Source organism: Saccopteryx bilineata, chromosome 4, assembly GCF_036850765.1.
Source record: "Saccopteryx bilineata isolate mSacBil1 chromosome 4, mSacBil1_pri_phased_curated, whole genome shotgun sequence".
In the NCBI taxonomy this organism is placed as follows: domain Eukaryota; kingdom Metazoa; phylum Chordata; class Mammalia; order Chiroptera; family Emballonuridae; genus Saccopteryx; species Saccopteryx bilineata.
The window spans coordinates 286,203,715-286,221,987 of NC_089493.1; the positions used below are offsets into that span (position 1 = coordinate 286,203,715).

The 18,273-nt window shown below is 43.1% G+C and overlaps 1 protein-coding gene across 1 annotated transcript in view; it reads left to right on the plus strand.

Annotated features, from left to right (window-relative positions):
* ADCY9 (adenylate cyclase 9) overlaps nucleotides 1–17,530 on the plus strand; it is a 161,089-nt gene extending 143,559 nt beyond the window's left edge. Inside the window, exons 10-11 of the mRNA XM_066275077.1 lie at nucleotides 1,166–1,204; nucleotides 7,190–17,530. Of these exons, the coding sequence (XP_066131174.1) occupies nucleotides 1,166–1,204; nucleotides 7,190–8,381 (1,231 nt within the window). The 3' untranslated portion in view covers nucleotides 8,382–17,530. The remainder of the gene's footprint in view (nucleotides 1–1,165; nucleotides 1,205–7,189) is intronic.
* Nucleotides 17,531–18,273: the final 743 nt, after the last annotated feature.

Here is an 18,273-nt window from a genome sequence, read left to right on the forward strand (position 1 = left end):
CCCTGGATGGGGAGTTTGAAGTTGATTGCAGGATGGGGTAGCTTCTGGGTGTAACACGGCTTCAAAAGAAGCTGCTAAGAATGTGGAGAGAATGCAGGCTGCGTGTGTGTCCCTTTCCTAACAAGAGAGTTAATTGTGTATGGTTTCAGTGCCCTAAAATTGGGATGTGATGGTTTTGGACACCACCAGTAGCAAAGTCTGGCTTTTCCAGTAAGATGTAATCTGCCAACACTTCTCGCAGTTTCTTTCAAAATTGACTGTCAGTTGGATTGCTGCTTTAACATGACTGAAGTTTCTATTCTATAGGACAGGGGGTCCCCAACCCCCGGGCCACGGACCGGTACCGGTCTACAGAGAAAGAATTAATAACTTACATTATTTTTGTTTTATTTATATTTAAGTCTGAACGATGTTTTATTTTTTTAAAATTACCAGATTCCCTCTGTTACATTTGTCTAAGACTCACTCTTGACGCTTGTCTCAGTCACGTGATAGATTTATCCATCCCACCCTAAAGGCTGGTCTGTGAAAATATTTTCTGACATTAAACCGGTCCATGGCCCAAAAAAGGTTGGGGACCACTGCTATAGGACACCATGATTAACATAAAATATATGCCTTAGAAAATTTTTCTGTTTTATTTTGTTCTTTGCTGACTATGCCTACTTTCCATAGCTGATATGAAGGCTTTTTAGCTATATCGTTTATGTACCTTGTGTTATTCTTAATCAACACACAGTATCAAATCATGATTTAAAAATTAACTGTTAGCCCTGACTTGTGGCACAATGGATAGATCATCTTCTGGGAGTGCCAAGGTTGCCTGCTTGATCTCAAGGGCACCGGCTGGACCCCAAGTCAGGGCTCTACCCTGAGGGTGCAGGTTCAATCCAAAGGGCAATGGCTCAACCCCCAAGGTCACCAGTTCGCGTCCTGGTCAGGGCACATATGAGAGGCATTCAGTGACACAACTAAGTGGAACAATAAGTTGATGCTTCTCTCTCTCTCTCTCTCTTTCTCTCTCCCTATTCCCCTAAAGAGAAAAGTTAACCGTGTAACCTGATCTCCACATACAAAAGGAAAGTTGTTTAAACTTGTGTTAGATTGTTTTATATAATGCTCCCTTTGCTTTTTGTAATAATGTATTTCTTTATTTTAATTTCAGTACCATAGAATCACATGTTGGTGCAATACAGAATTTCAGGTAAGGTTTTAACATTTTGCTTATGTCTGAATCAATGAGAGTAACTATTATTACTACTTATCTCTAAACTTCCTAAAAACAATTATATCTTAAATAAAAAGAACAATATGTACATTCTTAAAGGAAAAAATGGAAACTCTCCTTGTTAAAATGTCAGATCATAGTTATAATATCTTATTGGGAAGGTGAAATGATAGTTAAAACATATGTGAGATTTGATTTAGTTTTACATTTTAGGAGATCTCACCAAAGAGAAGTACTTACTTTATTCCCTAAAATATTTTTAAATAATTGATTAGAAATTTGAAATAATAAGTATTAGACCCTTGCTTTACTATAAACATCAAACTAAATTCTAAGTAAATTGAAGAGCCAGAAATAAAAATTATATAAAACTATATAAAAATCTAGGAAAAATTAAATTAGTTATCAAGCCTCTAAGACAGAGATAACTTTCCAATCTTACAAATAATAATAGAACCACATGCAAATAAAGTGACTTACTGACAGATTGATTGGGGGGATCAAGGAAGGCTGAGAAAAATTTCTGTGGAACTGTTATTAAAAAAAATAAAAGTTGCCTGACCTATGGTGGCGCAGTGGATAAAGCATTGACCTGGAACACTGAGGTCACTGGTTCAAAACCCTGCACTTGTCTAGTCAAGGCACATATGGGAGTTGATGCTTCCTGCTCCTCCCCCCTTTCTCTCTCTCTCTCTCTCTCTCTCTCTCTTACTCTCACTCTCCTCTCTAAAATGAATTAATAAAAAATTTTTTTAAAAATTAATTAAGACCTGTATAATTAAAAGACAGAAAAACTGAAAGATTCGCAAGAGGAAATGTAGGTAAATAGATTAAGATAAATATGTTACTACTGAAGTAATTGCACATTGAAATAAACTACAGAATTGCTTTTGGTCTTTTAAATTGGACGTTTAAGAAGTTATGACAAAAATGCCCAGTGCGGGCAAGGGTGCGGCACATTCATAAATTGCAGGCGGTATTTAATTTTGTGAAGCTACTAAGTACTTAACTAAGTTTATTTAATAACCTGATACATTAGATGACTGTCCTCATTTTCCAGATGAGGAAACTGAAGATCAGAGACGTTAAGAACCTTCCTGGGGTCACACTGCTGGTCACTGACAGTGTTTAAACCCTGGCCTCTCTCACAGCTAGGCTATGCTCTGTCTGCAATGTTTCATTACTCCCCAGAATGGTACAGTTGTTTTAGAGAGCAATTTGATAATCTATAAAAATGTTCATAACCTTTTAGTAAATAATTCTATTTTTTCTTATCTGCTGAGTAGATAATTCAGCGTATGGTAAAGGTTGCATACCCAACAATATCTATCACAATGATTGATAACATTGAAAAGTCATCAGCCACCTCAGTTGTCAATAAAAAAGCAATAAATTAATTATGATAAACGTACTCAAATTTTACAGCTATTAAAATGCAGGAACATGGGAAATGCCTATGATTTTTTTTTTTTATTTTGTGACATTACATATGCTCCGTAACAGTAGCTAGATAACTTATTGTATGTATACGAAAAATGTAAACTGTAATAATTACAACCTAGTAATGAGTGATGACACTTTTTTATTTCTGCAATTAAAATATTAAATATCTGGATATCTAGACCTTGGAAGGAGAATTAAAGTAACTATGGAACAAAGGCAGAATGCAAATGTATTTCTGTGTATGATTACAACTATAGTATTTGAAAGCAAAACACCCCATTAAATTTAATTCCAGAATAAAAAAGTTAAAATAAAAGAAACAACAAAAAGCAAAACACTTAGCAGATTTTGTAAGTTAACTTTTTATTGACATATAACATATACAAAGAAAATGATCCAGATTATAAGAATACAGCTCAATGAATTTTCACAAGTGAGCATACCCACTTAACTACCACTAAGACCCAAGAAAAAGAGAACATTACCAGGACCCCAGAAGCCTCTTCGTCTCCCCTCTTAGTGATCCTCCCACCCTGCACCCTAGATTTTATTTTTAGGTGAGAGGCGGGGAAGACAACCCCGTCTGGGACCAATGCTCACAACCGAGCTGTAGCGCTTGAGGGTGACGCACTTGGCCCAGCCGAGCTATCCTCAGTGCCTGGGCCGATGCTCGGACCACTGGCTGCAGGAGGGGAAGAGGGAGGGGGAGAGAAACAGATGGTCATTTCTCATGTGTGCCCTGACCAGGAATCAATCCCGGGATGTCCCCACGCCAGGCTGAAGCTCTATCCACTGAGCCATCGGCCAGGGCCTAGGCATAATAGACTTTTAAATAGCAGTGACATACACCCAAATGTTAACAAATCCCATGTTTAGCTGGTTAGAACACAAGTGACTTTTGTTTTCTATTTTTCTCTGTGTTTTAATCATTTTTCATTACATATTTTTCATGAATTATGCTATATTTTATTCCAACTTTCATTTATGATTTAATGTCCAACTATTAAGTCATAAATTGACTCTTGAACTTAGGAATAGGGTCATCACCTTTGCTGGTTCTGTAGTAGAACAAGAAATATGGGCTATAGATTGGAAGTGATTCTTCCACCTGTGTGTCATAGGTCCCTTTTGTCGCAGGGCAGCCCCTTGGGTACTCACTGTAAATCTGTATGTTAGGACTCTTCCTTTTAAGCAGAGGTAAAAGCAAAGCCTGCAGTCTGTTCCTCCCCTAAGAGTCCACATTGTGCTGCTTCCCTCCTCTGTCCAAAGGGAGCTGGCCTGTGCCTGTCACAGAGTTAGGGCACACTGCTGGCTTTGCCCACAGCACAGCATGAAAAGTGACAAAACCTGTGGGCCAATTGAGAAAACCTAGACACACCACCCATTTCTACCACAGGGGTGTACAGTGCCTGGTTGTGCTGTTAATAGGACATTAAGCCTTGGTGATGTCTACTCATTAAGGGGGCTGTTCCTTTGTGTCACCAACTTGAGAAACAGAAAGGTCCTAACCCTCACACACAGAGAAGGTTTACTTTCTCTTCTTCCTACTCTACAGCCAACCGGAGGTTCGAGGGGCTAGATATAATAAACATGTTTTAGTCATTTTAAATAAATAGTTATTTTGTTTAGTACTTGAGATTCATAATATACTGCTCACAAAAATTAGGGGATATTTTATTGCTTCATGTTTATTTTGAAATATCCCTTAATTTTTGTGAGCAGTATATATATTGCCATTTGTTTAAATGACAGTTAGCAAAATAAATGAGTGAAGTGTGGTGTGTCTTACCATAGAGCCTGTTTTGGTTCCTTGTTCACAGGCAGTGAGTCATAGAACCTGTATCAGGGATCCCCCAAACCATCCCAGGTTAGATAACTAGCTAGGGTGGCTCAGGATTCAGCACACAGCCGTACTCACGGCTGTGGTTTATTACAGCGAAAGGACACAAAGCAGAATCAGCAGAGAAAAGGCACATGAGGTGGAGTTCAGAGGAAACCAGGCGCCAGCTTTGAAGAGTCCGCTCCCAGTGGAGTTGTACAGGACACACTCAGTTCCTCCAGCAATGAACTGTGACAGTGCGTGTGATAGGTTGTCCACCAGGGAAGCCCTTTAGAGACTCAGTGCCCAGGGTTTCATTGGAGGCTGGTCACATAGGCACCCCTTCCTATCATGTACCAAAATTGTAGGCTTTCAGAAGGAGGGCCGGTACTCAGCAGACAGCGAGTTGTTTGTACAGTCTGGGCCTGGTGACCCCCTCTTATCAAGAAAGGTGGCCATTGGCCCTGGCCGTTTGGCTCAGCGGTAGAGCGTCGGCCTGGCGTGTGGGGGACTCAGGTTCGATTCCTGGCCAGGGCACATAGGAGAAGCACCCATTTGCTTCTCCACCCCCACCCCCTCCTTCCTCTCTGTCTCTCTCTTCCCCTCCCGCAGCCAGGGCTCCATTGGAGCAAAGATGGCCTGGGCGCTGGGGATGGCTCCTTGGCCTCTGCCCCAGGCGCTAGAGTGGCTCTGGTCGCAGCAGAGCGACGCCCCGGAGGGGCAGAGCATCGCCCCCTGGTGGACAGAGCATCGCCCCCTGGTGGGCAGAATGTTGCCCCTGGTGGGCGTGCCAGGTGGATCCCGGTCAGGCGCATGCGGGAGTTTGTCTGACTGTCTTTCCCCGTTTCCAGCTTCAGAAAAATACAAAAAAAAAAAAAAAGAAAAAAGAAAAAAAGAAAGGTGGCCACCTTACCATCCCCAAGTTCTCTGAAGCCAGCCTCAGGCACCTGTGCCAGAAGGCCATTGTACAGATAGCAGCCTCTGATCTCTGCATTCATTTCTTTCTGTAGAGGGTCTTAGGCAGTAGTGACCCAGCAATACCCTACCTAGCCTTTCTTCAGTTTACACATGAGGAGATCGAGACCGGGAAAGATGGTGTGACTTGCCCAAGGTTCTAAGACTCTGCAGTGGTCCAGCCAGGACACGGCCCAGGTGTCATCATTCTAAGCCCAGGGATTTTGTGACACGCTTCATAGAGGGCTGTGGTGGCCATTTTGTCAATTTCATTATTATTATTTTTCTTTAAGTTATAGGTAACAGTAAAACCCATTAAACACTTGGAGTAAAGAATTCAGTTTCTGTGCCATGGAGCTATCTAAACCGAGGACTCATCCGTTTTATATATGATTATATTTATATGATGACTCAGCCCATTGTTACATATAACCTGGTAGCCCACTTGGTACACTTTAGAAATAAATCAGAGTACAAACTTTATCTGAACAGAACAATCACAGTGTGTGAAGCAGATGGTCACTTCTCCTGTGTGTCCTGGCTGGGAATAGGACCAGGACATGCACATGCCAGGCTGATGCTCTACCACTGAGCAAACCAGCCAGGGCCCACATTTTATACTCTTTTAAAAATGTTGAAATTCCCTTACGTGACTTTGGCAAAATAGATCTTACTCAAGAGTGAGGGGAATGGTATTTTGCCCAACATTTATACAGGCAAAGAGTAGAGAACTTAGAAAAATTCTTTGTAAATTGGATTAGAAATCGAAAATGTGGCCCTGGCTGATTTGCTCAGTGGATAGAGCATCTGCCTGGCATATGGACATCTCGGGTTCAATTCCCGGTCAGGGCACACAGGAGAAGTGACCATCTGCTTCTTCACTGCCCCCCCTTCTCTCTCTCTTCTCCTCCTGCAGCCAGTGGCTCAATTAGTTTGAGTGTGACCCCAGGCACTAAGGATAGCTCTGTTGGAATGCATCAGCCTCAGGTGCTAAAAATAGCTCAGTACTCAAGCATTGGTCTGAGATGGGGTTGCCTAGTGGACCCTGGTTGGGGCACACGTAGGAGTCTGCCTCACTATGTACCCTCCTCTCACCTAAAAAAAAAGAAATCTAAAAAGTGAATATATCAATATATCAGAGAACGTTAAATTTCTTGAGTAAGATAATGGTATGGTTATATAGCAAGATGTCCTTTCTTATAGGAAATATGTACTGAAGTATTCAGGACTGAAGTGTTGTAATATCTGCAGCTTACTTTCAGAATGATCAGCAACAAGTGTGTGTGTGTGTGTGTGTGTGTGTGTGTGTGTGTGTGTGTGTTGGCAGAGGGAAAAAGCAAAGTGGCAAAATGTTAACTGTTGAATTCAGGAGATGGATGTGTGAGGGTTTGTTTTGCTAGTCTCTTAACTTTTCTGTAAGGTTGACATTTTTCAAAATAAAATGTTGGGGGAAAAGGAGAGATCTTTTAAACACCAAAGAGCTAAAACTTTTGAAAAACAAAGCAGTTTCAAAGCACTTATTAAACAGTTACGGAAGTCCGTCTTTGTCTCTCCATGTGTTTAGCCAGCCAACTAAATAGAAATGGGTGGCTTTGCAACTGCAGGTTGTCAAAGGTTTGAGCTTAACAAAATTTTATGCAGGATGCTGGTTAGCTGGGCTGTTTCAGAACATGGAAGTGCTGAGAGTGACCTTTTCTTTAAAGGAAGCATTTAAGAAGGGATGTCTTTCTCTCTTTCCTCTCCAGTTCCGAGAGGAATCCATGTAATAGTTCGTTGCTGCATCACAGCCGGACACCAGCCAGCCTGATTGGCCAGGAGGTGATTCTCGTCTTTTTTCTCCTGCTCTTGTTGGTCTGGTTCCTGAATCGAGAATTCGAAGTCAGCTACCGCCTTCACTACCACGGGGACGTAGAGGCAGACCTGCACCGCACCAAGATCCAGAGCATGAGGGACCAAGCTGACTGGCTGCTAAGGAACATCATCCCCTACCATGTGGCCGAGCAGCTGAAGGTTTCTCAGACCTACTCCAAGAACCATGACAATGGGGGAGTCATCTTTGCTAGCATTGTCAACTTCAGTGAGTTCTATGAGGAGAACTATGAGGGAGGCAAGGAGTGCTACCGGGTCCTCAATGAGCTGATTGGGGACTTCGACGAGCTGCTGAGCAAGCCAGACTACAGCAGCATTGAGAAGATTAAGACCATTGGGGCCACATACATGGCCGCATCGGGGCTGAATGCCACACAGTGCCAGGATGGCAGCCACCCGCAGGAGCACCTGCAGATCCTGTTTGAGTTTGCCAAGGAGATGATGCGGGTGGTGGATGACTTTAACAACAACATGCTGTGGTTCAACTTCAAGCTCAGAGTTGGCTTCAACCACGGACCCCTGACGGCAGGGGTCATTGGCACTACCAAGTTGCTGTACGACATCTGGGGAGACACCGTCAACATCGCCAGCAGGATGGACACCACGGGAGTGGAGTGCCGCATCCAGGTGAGTGAAGAAAGCTACCGTGTCCTCAGCAAGATGGGCTATGATTTTGACTACAGGGGCACGGTGAATGTCAAGGGCAAAGGTCAGATGAAGACATACCTTTACCCAAAGTGCACAGACAATGGGATTGTGCCACAGCACCAGCTGTCCATCTCCCCGGACATCCGAGTGCAGGTGGATGGCAGCATCGGACGGTCTCCCACAGACGAGATTGCCAACCTGGTGCCTTCTGTACAGAACTTGGACAAGATATCTCTGGGTTCTGAGAACAACACACAGGCCAAGGACACTTACTTGTCTTCTAAGAGACCTTGGAAAGAGCCTGTCAAAACCGAAGAAAGGTGTCGATTTGGCAAAGCCATAGAGAAAAGTGAATGTGAAGATGTGGGGATGGAAGAAGCCAATGAACTCACCAAGCTCAATGTCTCCAAGAGTGTGTGACGCAGCGCCTGAACGCTGCTCGCGGTGCTCTGTCCATCACAACACAATAATATTTGTATTTGGCTGTTGTGTGTTCCAAGCACCACAGGTTCCATCCCAGGTGTGGTGTCACGTGGTCATTGCAGCCCTAACCTCTGTGTGGATCACAGTTATTCAGGGTTCGTTTTCATCCATTTCTTTCCTTTTTCTGCCCCCGGAACCCTCTCCCTTTGGTGTAACCGTCCAGCAGCATGGAGAACAAGTGCCTTCAGGGGCCGGCTGTGGCCTTGGCGTCTAGGAAAAGAGGCCACAGGTGGAGGTCATGGCATTGAGTATTGTTGAACTCTTAAGACAAAAACCATGGTTAAGTAATCATTTTTATTGCTTTTTCTCATGAGATACCTTTATTTTGCTAATACAATGTTTTTGAGGTTTGTTTTTTTCTATATACATAATAGTGTTTTCCAGCAACCTGACCTTTTTATGTAAACACATACACGCACACGCACTTGATTTATGAATCTGAGATCAAGTGCCGGTAACTCACTGAGAGAGGGTATCAAGGGGTGCGTGGGCTGAGAGCAGCAGTCAGCCGGGACAGCCTGGCACCCCTCCCTCCCTGCACCTTCCAGAGCACCTGGACCCTTGTGGGCTGTGGGTGTCCTGCTCCCCACACCTCCACATGCAGGCCGGGATTCCAGATGCTAACCGGAAACAAAGCTTGTGAACCCAGCCCTCAGGTATTTAAAAGCCGTTTTTATTCTGTCCTTGTGCCAAGGAGTCTTCCAGCGGGGAGTGAAGGGATTTGTCTTGGAGGCTGACTTGTCTGAGAGGGAAATGAAAATAAATGTCTAAGGGTTGCATTTATTTATTTATTTATTTATCTATCAGGAAACGTGTTTTCAGGGAGGGGATGCCAAGTCGTTCTGGTGAAGGGCAAGAAATAGCCTCCGGGGATCTGCCAAAGGCACCAGCAGAGGATAAGGAGTTGTCTCTTAGTGCTTTAGCCACTTTGGGCCACCTCCGCCCCCCGGGGGCCAGAGATCAGAGAGGCTCTCCACCACTGTTCTTTGAACTGGCACCACGTCTGCCCTGTGTGGTGCTGCAGGGCTCAGATGAGAACAGGGCTGGGTGTGAAGCAGGAGATCTGGACGGAGGCTGGGGCGCAGGCAGTGCAGGCCTGTCTCGGCCTTCACACACGCAAGAGGTTTCTCCATCCTTCCCATGCTCGACCTGAACAGGACCTGGGGGTGGCAGGATTGGCCCTGGTGGGCAAATGCCAGCTTTCTCTAGACAGAGTTCTTGACCTGTATGTTGGGACAGAATCGTCTGGATGCACATGAGGTGTTAAACCGGGGCAATGTAGAAACCTAGGAAACTTACTTCTGTGCCCTTTGTTGCCAGTCCTCCTTGTAATTGTGTTTTGCCACGTGGAGTCTGAAGTTTATGTAGAACTGAACTCAGGCGATAGTTGCCTTGTCATGGTCACAGTTATTTTTAAGGTGACACTGGCAAAGAGCTCATGGGATAATTTGAGGACCAGCTCCTTCTCTGTTTAAGGTCTTCATGTTAAGGTCGACATGCCCTGTGCATTTGCTTTTCACTGGTAAATTTCTGTGTAACCTTCTCACCTGTGTTAATCCCCCTGTCACTCTTCCTCTCCAAATTCGTACAGAACCTGCCATTTCCAGCATCATGAAACATCGATTCTGATCAGCCATCTCCCCAAGGGGTATGCATGGGATGCACCTGGCTGTTTTGTAGCCAGGAGCTCGATGTCCTGAGGAACTGAGAGTATTCTCAGTAACTAAGATTTCCCTTCAGGTCTTACCTTCACTTTGTTCTTCCAATGCTGGAGAAAGGATGGTTGTGACAATACCTCTTCTAAAGAATGTATTCATATAAAATATTGCAGAATCTTTATTTTTATTTAAGAAAAACACTACCTGATGCTCTCCTTGTCTGTAGGGATTGTGAGTGTGTTTGGGCTTTCTTCCATCAGTATTACTGTGTGTTTCTCTCACTCCAGGCTCCGTAGCTTTGGTAACACCTTAGGGGCTGCGCGGTTGCCTGTGAGTTACCAGTGTCTCTGCTGTTCCGCTTGAAAAGTGCTCCACCAGGTTCATCTCTGCACACACTTCTTCCTTATCAAACTCCTTTTGTTCCTTCCCCTCCCACAAAGTGTTTATGATTCCCGACCCTGGGAACTCGGAGAGGTGGCAAAACCGCAGGGAGGGAGACCATCTGGTGGTCTGGTTCAGCATTGTACAAACTGAATCCTTCAATGCTGGCTCACCCAGAGGTCAAAATTGTCTTTAAACAACACCCTGAGCCTTCCTAAATAACCAGTTCCCATGTTCTCACTGGTCCTTCCCTGTTGCCCGCTCTGAAGCATAGTCAACGCAGAACCGCAGATTCTCTGCAACGGAAATGCCGTGCATCTTGCCCACTTGGCATTGAACAGATAGTTGCTGAAGACAGATGGATTTCTAAGCAGCAGGTTCAAGCACTACTGACACGATGGATGTGTTCTCCAGAGTGGCAATACCTCTTTTGAACTTAGGGCAGGAAGCAATACTTCAGAATTGAATGTGTGTAAATAGTTGCTTTGAGTTGCAATTGCTATTTTTTCTTGGACCCAGGTAACATTAAATTATATATATATATATATGTGTATACACACACACACACACACACATATATATATATGTGTGTATATATATAAAGAAGCACATAATTTTATCCAATGCAAATAAATGTAGAGCATCAGTTATTAAACCCTTAAGTAGCTTGAAGAGTCACACAGATTATGCAACACCTGCACATGACTCCATTAACACTGACTTCACTCGTGGAGACACCTGCACATTTGCACATGACATTGAGAGCCAAAGGCCGCATGCTTCCCATTACGTGGGCTGTAATAATTTGTAGTTTCCAAAGATCTATCTGCGTTATCATTTCTAGATTTTTAAGGTAAACACTTTTTGGTTGGTTGTTTCAGAAAATCACATCATGCCTAGAATCTGAAATTAAATTAGCCAGTCCAACTTTTTGCTTTTTCCATCTTTCCTTTGTTCTACTCTTGGTAAATTGTTAATTCTAATAATTTCAAAATGCATCCATTGAAGAAATGGACATTAAAGTATTGTAAACTCTTAAGTATTTGATGCCTGGTATTTCCTCATTGTAAAGCTCACTGCCACTTCAGAGATTGGGCACCCCTGTTTCCTTCAGCTTGTGGCTGAAATAGAAAGGTTTGCTGTTCTTTTGCATCATGACTTTGAAAACAAGGCAACTAAAAAAAGTTCTGTGAGTCCTGTGGGTTTTTTATGGACATACTTGCTACAGTTAACTTTGGTTGAGAAGTGTTTATTTTTACATGGAACTTAAAAAAATAATGAAAAGCAGGTTGCAAGACTAGTGTTGCTTGTGATGACATCCCTATTTTATTAGGCCTTCTAAATAGTTTTTCCTGCATTATCTTAAGGAATTGGCTGAGAAAATCAAGTAGGATTTCTGAAAAGATGTGCCAATGTAGCCTCTCCCTTGCAGAGTTCCTGGGGATGCCCCTATCACGGGAGATCACGAACCCATCTCGGGATCTGAAGTCACTGAGCCTCTTCTCAGAAAAACACACGTGCTGTTTATACCATCTTAGGGGTTCGCAACACCTCCACATCTGGAGACAAACTGTAGATCTGCTGGAGTTTAGAACCTTTACCTATAAAGGGTTCATCCTGATGGGTCCAGTCTTTAAGAGCAATTAGCATGCACGACCCTTTTGTAGACTCAGTGAAGGGAGACAGAGATGTGGGCCCATCCATCCTTAGCAGCTTGCAGGAGTCAATCTTCTAGGTGATTCTCTGCTGGAACCTGGTCCAGTGAGGGCACTACTTGATGAGGGCATTTTTTCCTCCTGACGCTGTGCTACAGTCATTCCTACGAACCGTTCTAGAGGTTAGGGAATAATGGTCTTGGATGCATGCAAGGTCTTATGAGAGTGTGGGTCTCTCTAATAGAAACAGCACCCATAATTTCTCAAACAGTCCAGAAAAGGTAGCCTCTAATTTTTATAGCCTCAGAACTTATCATTTGTGGTTTCTCTTTCATCTAAAATCTCTTTCCTACGTGGTTGCTTTGTTCTGCTGTGGGAATCTGTCGTGGCCACCTGGAATGGGTCCCGAGTTCTAGGAAAAGGAAGCTAACTGGAGAAAGAGATAAATGAGAGGAAGTGATTTTTAAAAAGTAGACACTTGCATACCATATACATGTAAATTTAAAATCTCCCCAAGTGTCTATACAGTTCCTTTGTAAAAATTGTGTTTTTTTTTTAATAACATGACTCCAAAGAGTTGTTACTGTATATTAGAGTAATTTAAGTTTGGGGAATTCTCATATTCCTGCTGGGCCTGAAAGTCGGAAGGAGAAGTGAATTAAGCAATCATGTATTGAGCAATCTGAGTGTCTCCTGAAATCTGTCATCAACAGCATCTATTCTTAGCCTTTTTCTGACTCACAAAGCCTTTGATAATTTGATGAAACTTGTGGCTCCTTTCTCCAGGAAAAAAAAAATGCATATAATAATAAGCCCTCTTAGTGTTGCATACAATTTCAGGAGTTCCTTGATCCAAATAAAATACCCTGGATTTGCAATAACTAAAGGAATAATGATTTTTAATTATAACTTATCTGCAGATCCGGTTTCTAAGCATTTCAGGACTCTCTGTTGGGAACTTGATTAAAAGTGTTAATGATGCTTATTTACATATGTGTTTCCAATCAAAATTATATTTTAGCATTTTATGTCTGAGCTGCCTAGATATATTTGAAGAGCCATCCAAAGAGCTTTTCAATATATAAATATAAAGTTAGTCAAATTCTTTCCAGCAGATAAGTAACATTGAGCCAATATTTACTGACAACTATGTGCCAAATAATGCCAAAGCTCCCTTTATTTGGGTTGTTAAATTTGCTGCAATGCTTGAGAATATTTGAGGAGCAGCTATGATTAGAAACTGTGCTTTTAATGATGGTTCTACAGTTATGAATTCTACTAGTAAGCTGAAGGGAAAAGTTCAAGATACCTGGGGTCATATAGTGACATCCCTTTCCATATTGACATTTTAAAACAGTGGCTTCATAGTATCTTCTATAACCCATTAGAGATTAGTTTTGTGTTTATGGTCTTATGGATTGTTTAGTCTCTTACAAAAAAGCAACAGATGAGAAACGTTCAGAGGAAACAACTACCCCAATATTGTGTTGGACCCTCCGTGCGAGAGGAGCCACTTCACATGCACTCATTAGATCATACCTGTTATTTTTAAGACAGTCCTCCCCTAATGGCAGCTCAGGTGCCAGCGTGAGGGTCTCAGAGCTGGATGGAACAAGGCACTGACTTGGACTGATTTGGCTAATGGCAGCCTTTCAGGAATACCCACCCAGTAAAGGGTGTTCTTGCTCTCTGAGAAGTCTCTGCCAATCCCATCTCCACTCCATGCCCAGTTGTGAGGCGAGGCAGCCCAGCTTCTAGCGGTCTTCTGAAAGAGTTGCTCTTTCTCCGTCTTCCTGTGACCTATTTGATCTCAGAAAACAAAAGCCTTGCCTTCTAGGTTGAGAGGGTGAGGAACAGTATCAGAAAAGAGAAGGTATTTAGACACTTGTCCGTGTGATTCTCGAGAAGGAAACAAAATGGGAAAGGGGAGTGATGTAGACTTGTCTACTCTGCTTGGATTCCCTTGGGCATAGACATCCTACTATGCCCAAGACAAACCTCAGTGGTTCACCATGCTCTTCCTTCCTAGGACCACCATCTCTCATTCTCCCCAGCTTCCCAGTATCTGAGGTCTCCAGAAATGACCTCTGGATGTCTACTGACCTGAAGCCAGCCCTACCCGGCCCTGTCTCTGTGTCATGTATAGGTAGGCAGAAGTGAAACACCTTTTTCTGTACAACAGATTTGAAAGCTCATGTTCAGAGCCACTGAGTGGCTTGCCTAGGTTCAGCTCATTGTCCGTGATTTCCAGCTACACAGCCAGAAAACAGAGCATGCTGCAAATCCAAATGATCTAACTTCTTGGCCTCCCTCCTTTGCCAGGAAAGAGCAAAGAACCCAGGCAGTGGAACGGGACATTGTGTATTTAAATGGTGAGATGGTGAGAGTAGACAGTAGTCAGCAAGTGACTGACGAGGTAAAATACATCTTCCCTTTTCTCTCTCTCTTTCTGTAAGACTGGCTACTTGAATTATGGGTTGGATATTTAAGTTATTATCTAATGTATGTTTAGAATGGATAAGTTTTAAAATTATTTGAGTGTCCATGTGAACTTATGTCCATACGCTCACAAAGACCATCAGGGAAGAGAAGCAAAGTTGGCAGCATATTGGTGCCTTCAGAAAGATTACTGTAAAACAGATTATGTTGGTGTCCTGTACTACCTGCCAATTTAATAGCAATAGAGCATGTTCCTTTAACACAAAATTGTGGTTTTTTCTAATTATTTATTATACAATAAATTTTGTATTATGTATAATGTTAGGTCATTTAAAACCACCCTTATCATATATCTGTACATCTCCAGTGTTTCAGGGGCATATTAGAGGAAGGGGAAAAGAAAACTAAATATCACTTGATCATTTAACTTAAAATAGCATAGCACATAATTTGCCATTTCCACATCATTTGAGGGACCTTGGGTAAAAAACCCAACTGTTGACTATTTACAAAGGATAGAAAACACCAAGAGTTTACTTTTTAGAAGCAAGTTTTATGACATGGTGTGTTGGTGGGACTTTTCTTTGGTAATTTTGGTCTGCTAGAATTATGTCTCTTCTTCCTCAAGAATAAAGACGTCCGATGATACCACATTTGGAATAGTCATTTAGCACAGAAGAATATGACTGAATTGTGTCCTTGTTCTCTTATTTATATTAATTGCATGACAAACTGTATTTTCTAAGAATCTCTATCAAGGACTTGTGTAGACTCCTCAAGATCCTCATCTACCATGATACCAGGAGAATGCTCAGATTTGTTTGTATAGATTTTTTTAATATTGAAGAATGTTATTTATATGAACTTTCAGGAAATTAATACAATAAAGCTTAAGAAGATAAAGTAAAAACTATTTTTAAAAAGAGGTTTGAAGCAGTTACCCAGATAACTTAGGGTAAAAACACCCTTTTTCCTAAAATATTTCAAATGGGGCAAAATTTATTGAATGAATTTATTGCAAGAATCACATGAATAGTGATTCAAATTCTTCAATTCATTTTTCTGACATGGCCAACACAGTGGGCTGCTCTGATCCTTTCAGAATCTTATTTCCAAATTCCTCATCTTCTTCAACTGTCCATTTTGTTGACAGAATTACAGTAGGTCAGACCTGCATGCTTTGAGAGAAAACCTAGTATGATCTCGTGAACTAGCCATTCAACAGTCACCAGAACTCCAAGAGTCTATTCCCGACAGGTGGCTTCCATCACCACCGCAAACACAAGACCTCTGGCATCTGTGCCCATAGCAACAGCCCCATGGATGACTTGGAGCAGGAGCTCTGCCAGTGGCTGCGTGAGTGACCAGGGTGTCCTGAGACTGCTTGACAGTGCGGAGGAGACTGCTCTTCCTCCAGTCCCTCTGAAGGGCAAGAAAACAGCCTCTGAGCCCCAGTGTGGCACCAACCCTCCTGCTGCCTCTCCGGCTTGATGAACTGCAGTGACCTCGTTCTGCTTGTGACACTTTTCCTGCTCTGCGCCTCATGCGCTGGCCCAGCCTGAGCTGCTCCATGCCCCTCATCATAAACTGCCACCAGGTCCTGGGAAAGCCTGTGGCAGCCACCATCCTTCAGAAAATTGTCTGCGAGCCCCTTCTGAGTTCAGCCCCAAACACTGCCAGAGTGGTGAGCTGGGCATTCTGGGCCTGACTCAGGCTTAGAAAGAGGATCTCCATCCCTCCACCCTGGGCTGGCCCAGCCTCAGTGACCCCGACTCAGGCCAGCGCAGAACCCGGGGCCTCAGCCAATCCCACCAGTGGCCTGTGGTCTCCAAAGCTGTCTTTGGATGTGGGGGAGGGCAGGGGCAGAGCAGAGGACCAGCTGGGGATGCCCAGAAAAGTAGATGTCAAGGAAGTGCAGTTCACCGACATTCAGTGCAGCAAGGTTCGGCTCCCAAGCAGCTCCTAGCCACCTCTGCGCCCCTCAAGTGCCACAGCTGCAGGCGCACACAAGCCATCAGGTGGGGCATGCCAGCAAGGCCTCTGGGTGCACCCTCTTCAAGCTACAGCATTAAACCGAAGCACCAATACAACACATGAGCACCGAGTGAAAAACCCAAAGCCTTAACATCCTCTCAGAAATCCTGTGTCCGTTGCACAATTTGGAACAGACGGCATTCTAGGATTTAACTGTCCCTGAGATGATCCGGTTATTAAAAGCAACTTCCACTATCTCAAGCCATGCAGTTATCCTCATACCAAAACCGATTCTGTGATGCATGTGAGCGGCTGTGTAACATGACGCGGTCACATCACCCCATCCAGCTTTGTCCTCACAGATTTCCAGGGCAAGCTTTCATTGTTTATGGTGATGTATCACTGTGAAGGGGTAATGTGGTTTGTTCAAGCAGCTTTTTGACTTGTGAATGGTTGTATGTTCTGTCCTAAAACTGACATTCTTTCACACATGCGGACTGGGGCTTCCTTTGCATGGGCGTTGCACCCTGCTCATCGTGATATATGGAAAGAAATCACAGAACATTTTAATAATCTTTCCGTTCCAAAGCATGGATAGTCTTCTTTTTTTAATCATCATGTTTCCTAGACACTGCTTGTGGTTTTTTCTTTCTTCCCTCCGACCTTCTACTCATCTACACTTTTCCACCTTCTCCACCAAGAGAGGAACTCAAAGTTCCCTTTCAGTTAAAGGGCAGGAGCCTAATTGTAAGTAAAAAATAAGAAACTGCTTATGCTCTGTCAACAACCAAAACCAGGAAGAATTGTATCTGTGAAATATATCTCTCTATATAATATAGATAAAAGCACATTATCTTTCATTCATTACTACATGTAATCTATTGTATATTAAAATGTTGAACTGTATCAGAGAAAACTTTATGCTATAGACCAAGAAAAGTTGGGAAAATAATTCAAAATACAGTATAATGAACTCAAATGCTGTTGTTTATTTATTCTGGGCTTGGCACAACTTCAAGTAAAAATTGTGCCCAATATAAATTATTGACTAGAAAATTAATTTACCTGCAAGACTCTGAAACCTCTTTTTAACGCAGCACCAACTCATAGAGCCTATCGTGTCTGTGCCCTGGGGAGCCCAGAGGGGTTGCAAGCTGTTCGTTGCATTTTAATCCAGATGCAGGCATTTCATGGGGGAAGGTTGCTATAGCCCTCGATCTAGCCCTCCTTCCACTGGGCCTCCATCAGCTCCCCTTAGTTTGGGTAGAGGTGTCCAGAACACACAGTGTAGTTCAAGTTTTCAGGGCCTTGAAGGCCACTCTTGGTATTGGAAGGTTCAGTGGCCCCTTTCCTCGAGCAGGAACGTGTGCAGACAGGAAAATATAGAAAGAGAGCAAAGAAGCACTTCGCTGGGGGTCTCTCCCGGAGCAGAAAGGGAAAACTAAGCCTCTACATTGAGGAACGTGGATGGGATGCCCTACTGTGGACTGTGTCGGGTGCCAGCTTCCACTGTGGTTTCAGTGGCCTTTGTTCAACACTGAGCTCACAGACAGGCATGAACCAACACTTGTTTTCTTTGGACTGTTTCAAGCAAAAATAGAAGTAAAAGAGCTCATTTTCTTTCCAAAGATTTTTTTTTGGAGGGATCCAATAGTACAGATCCAAAGTATTTATTCGCTGGCCCAGTTTTCCAATCATTTAAGACAGGAGTGTGCCTGCCAG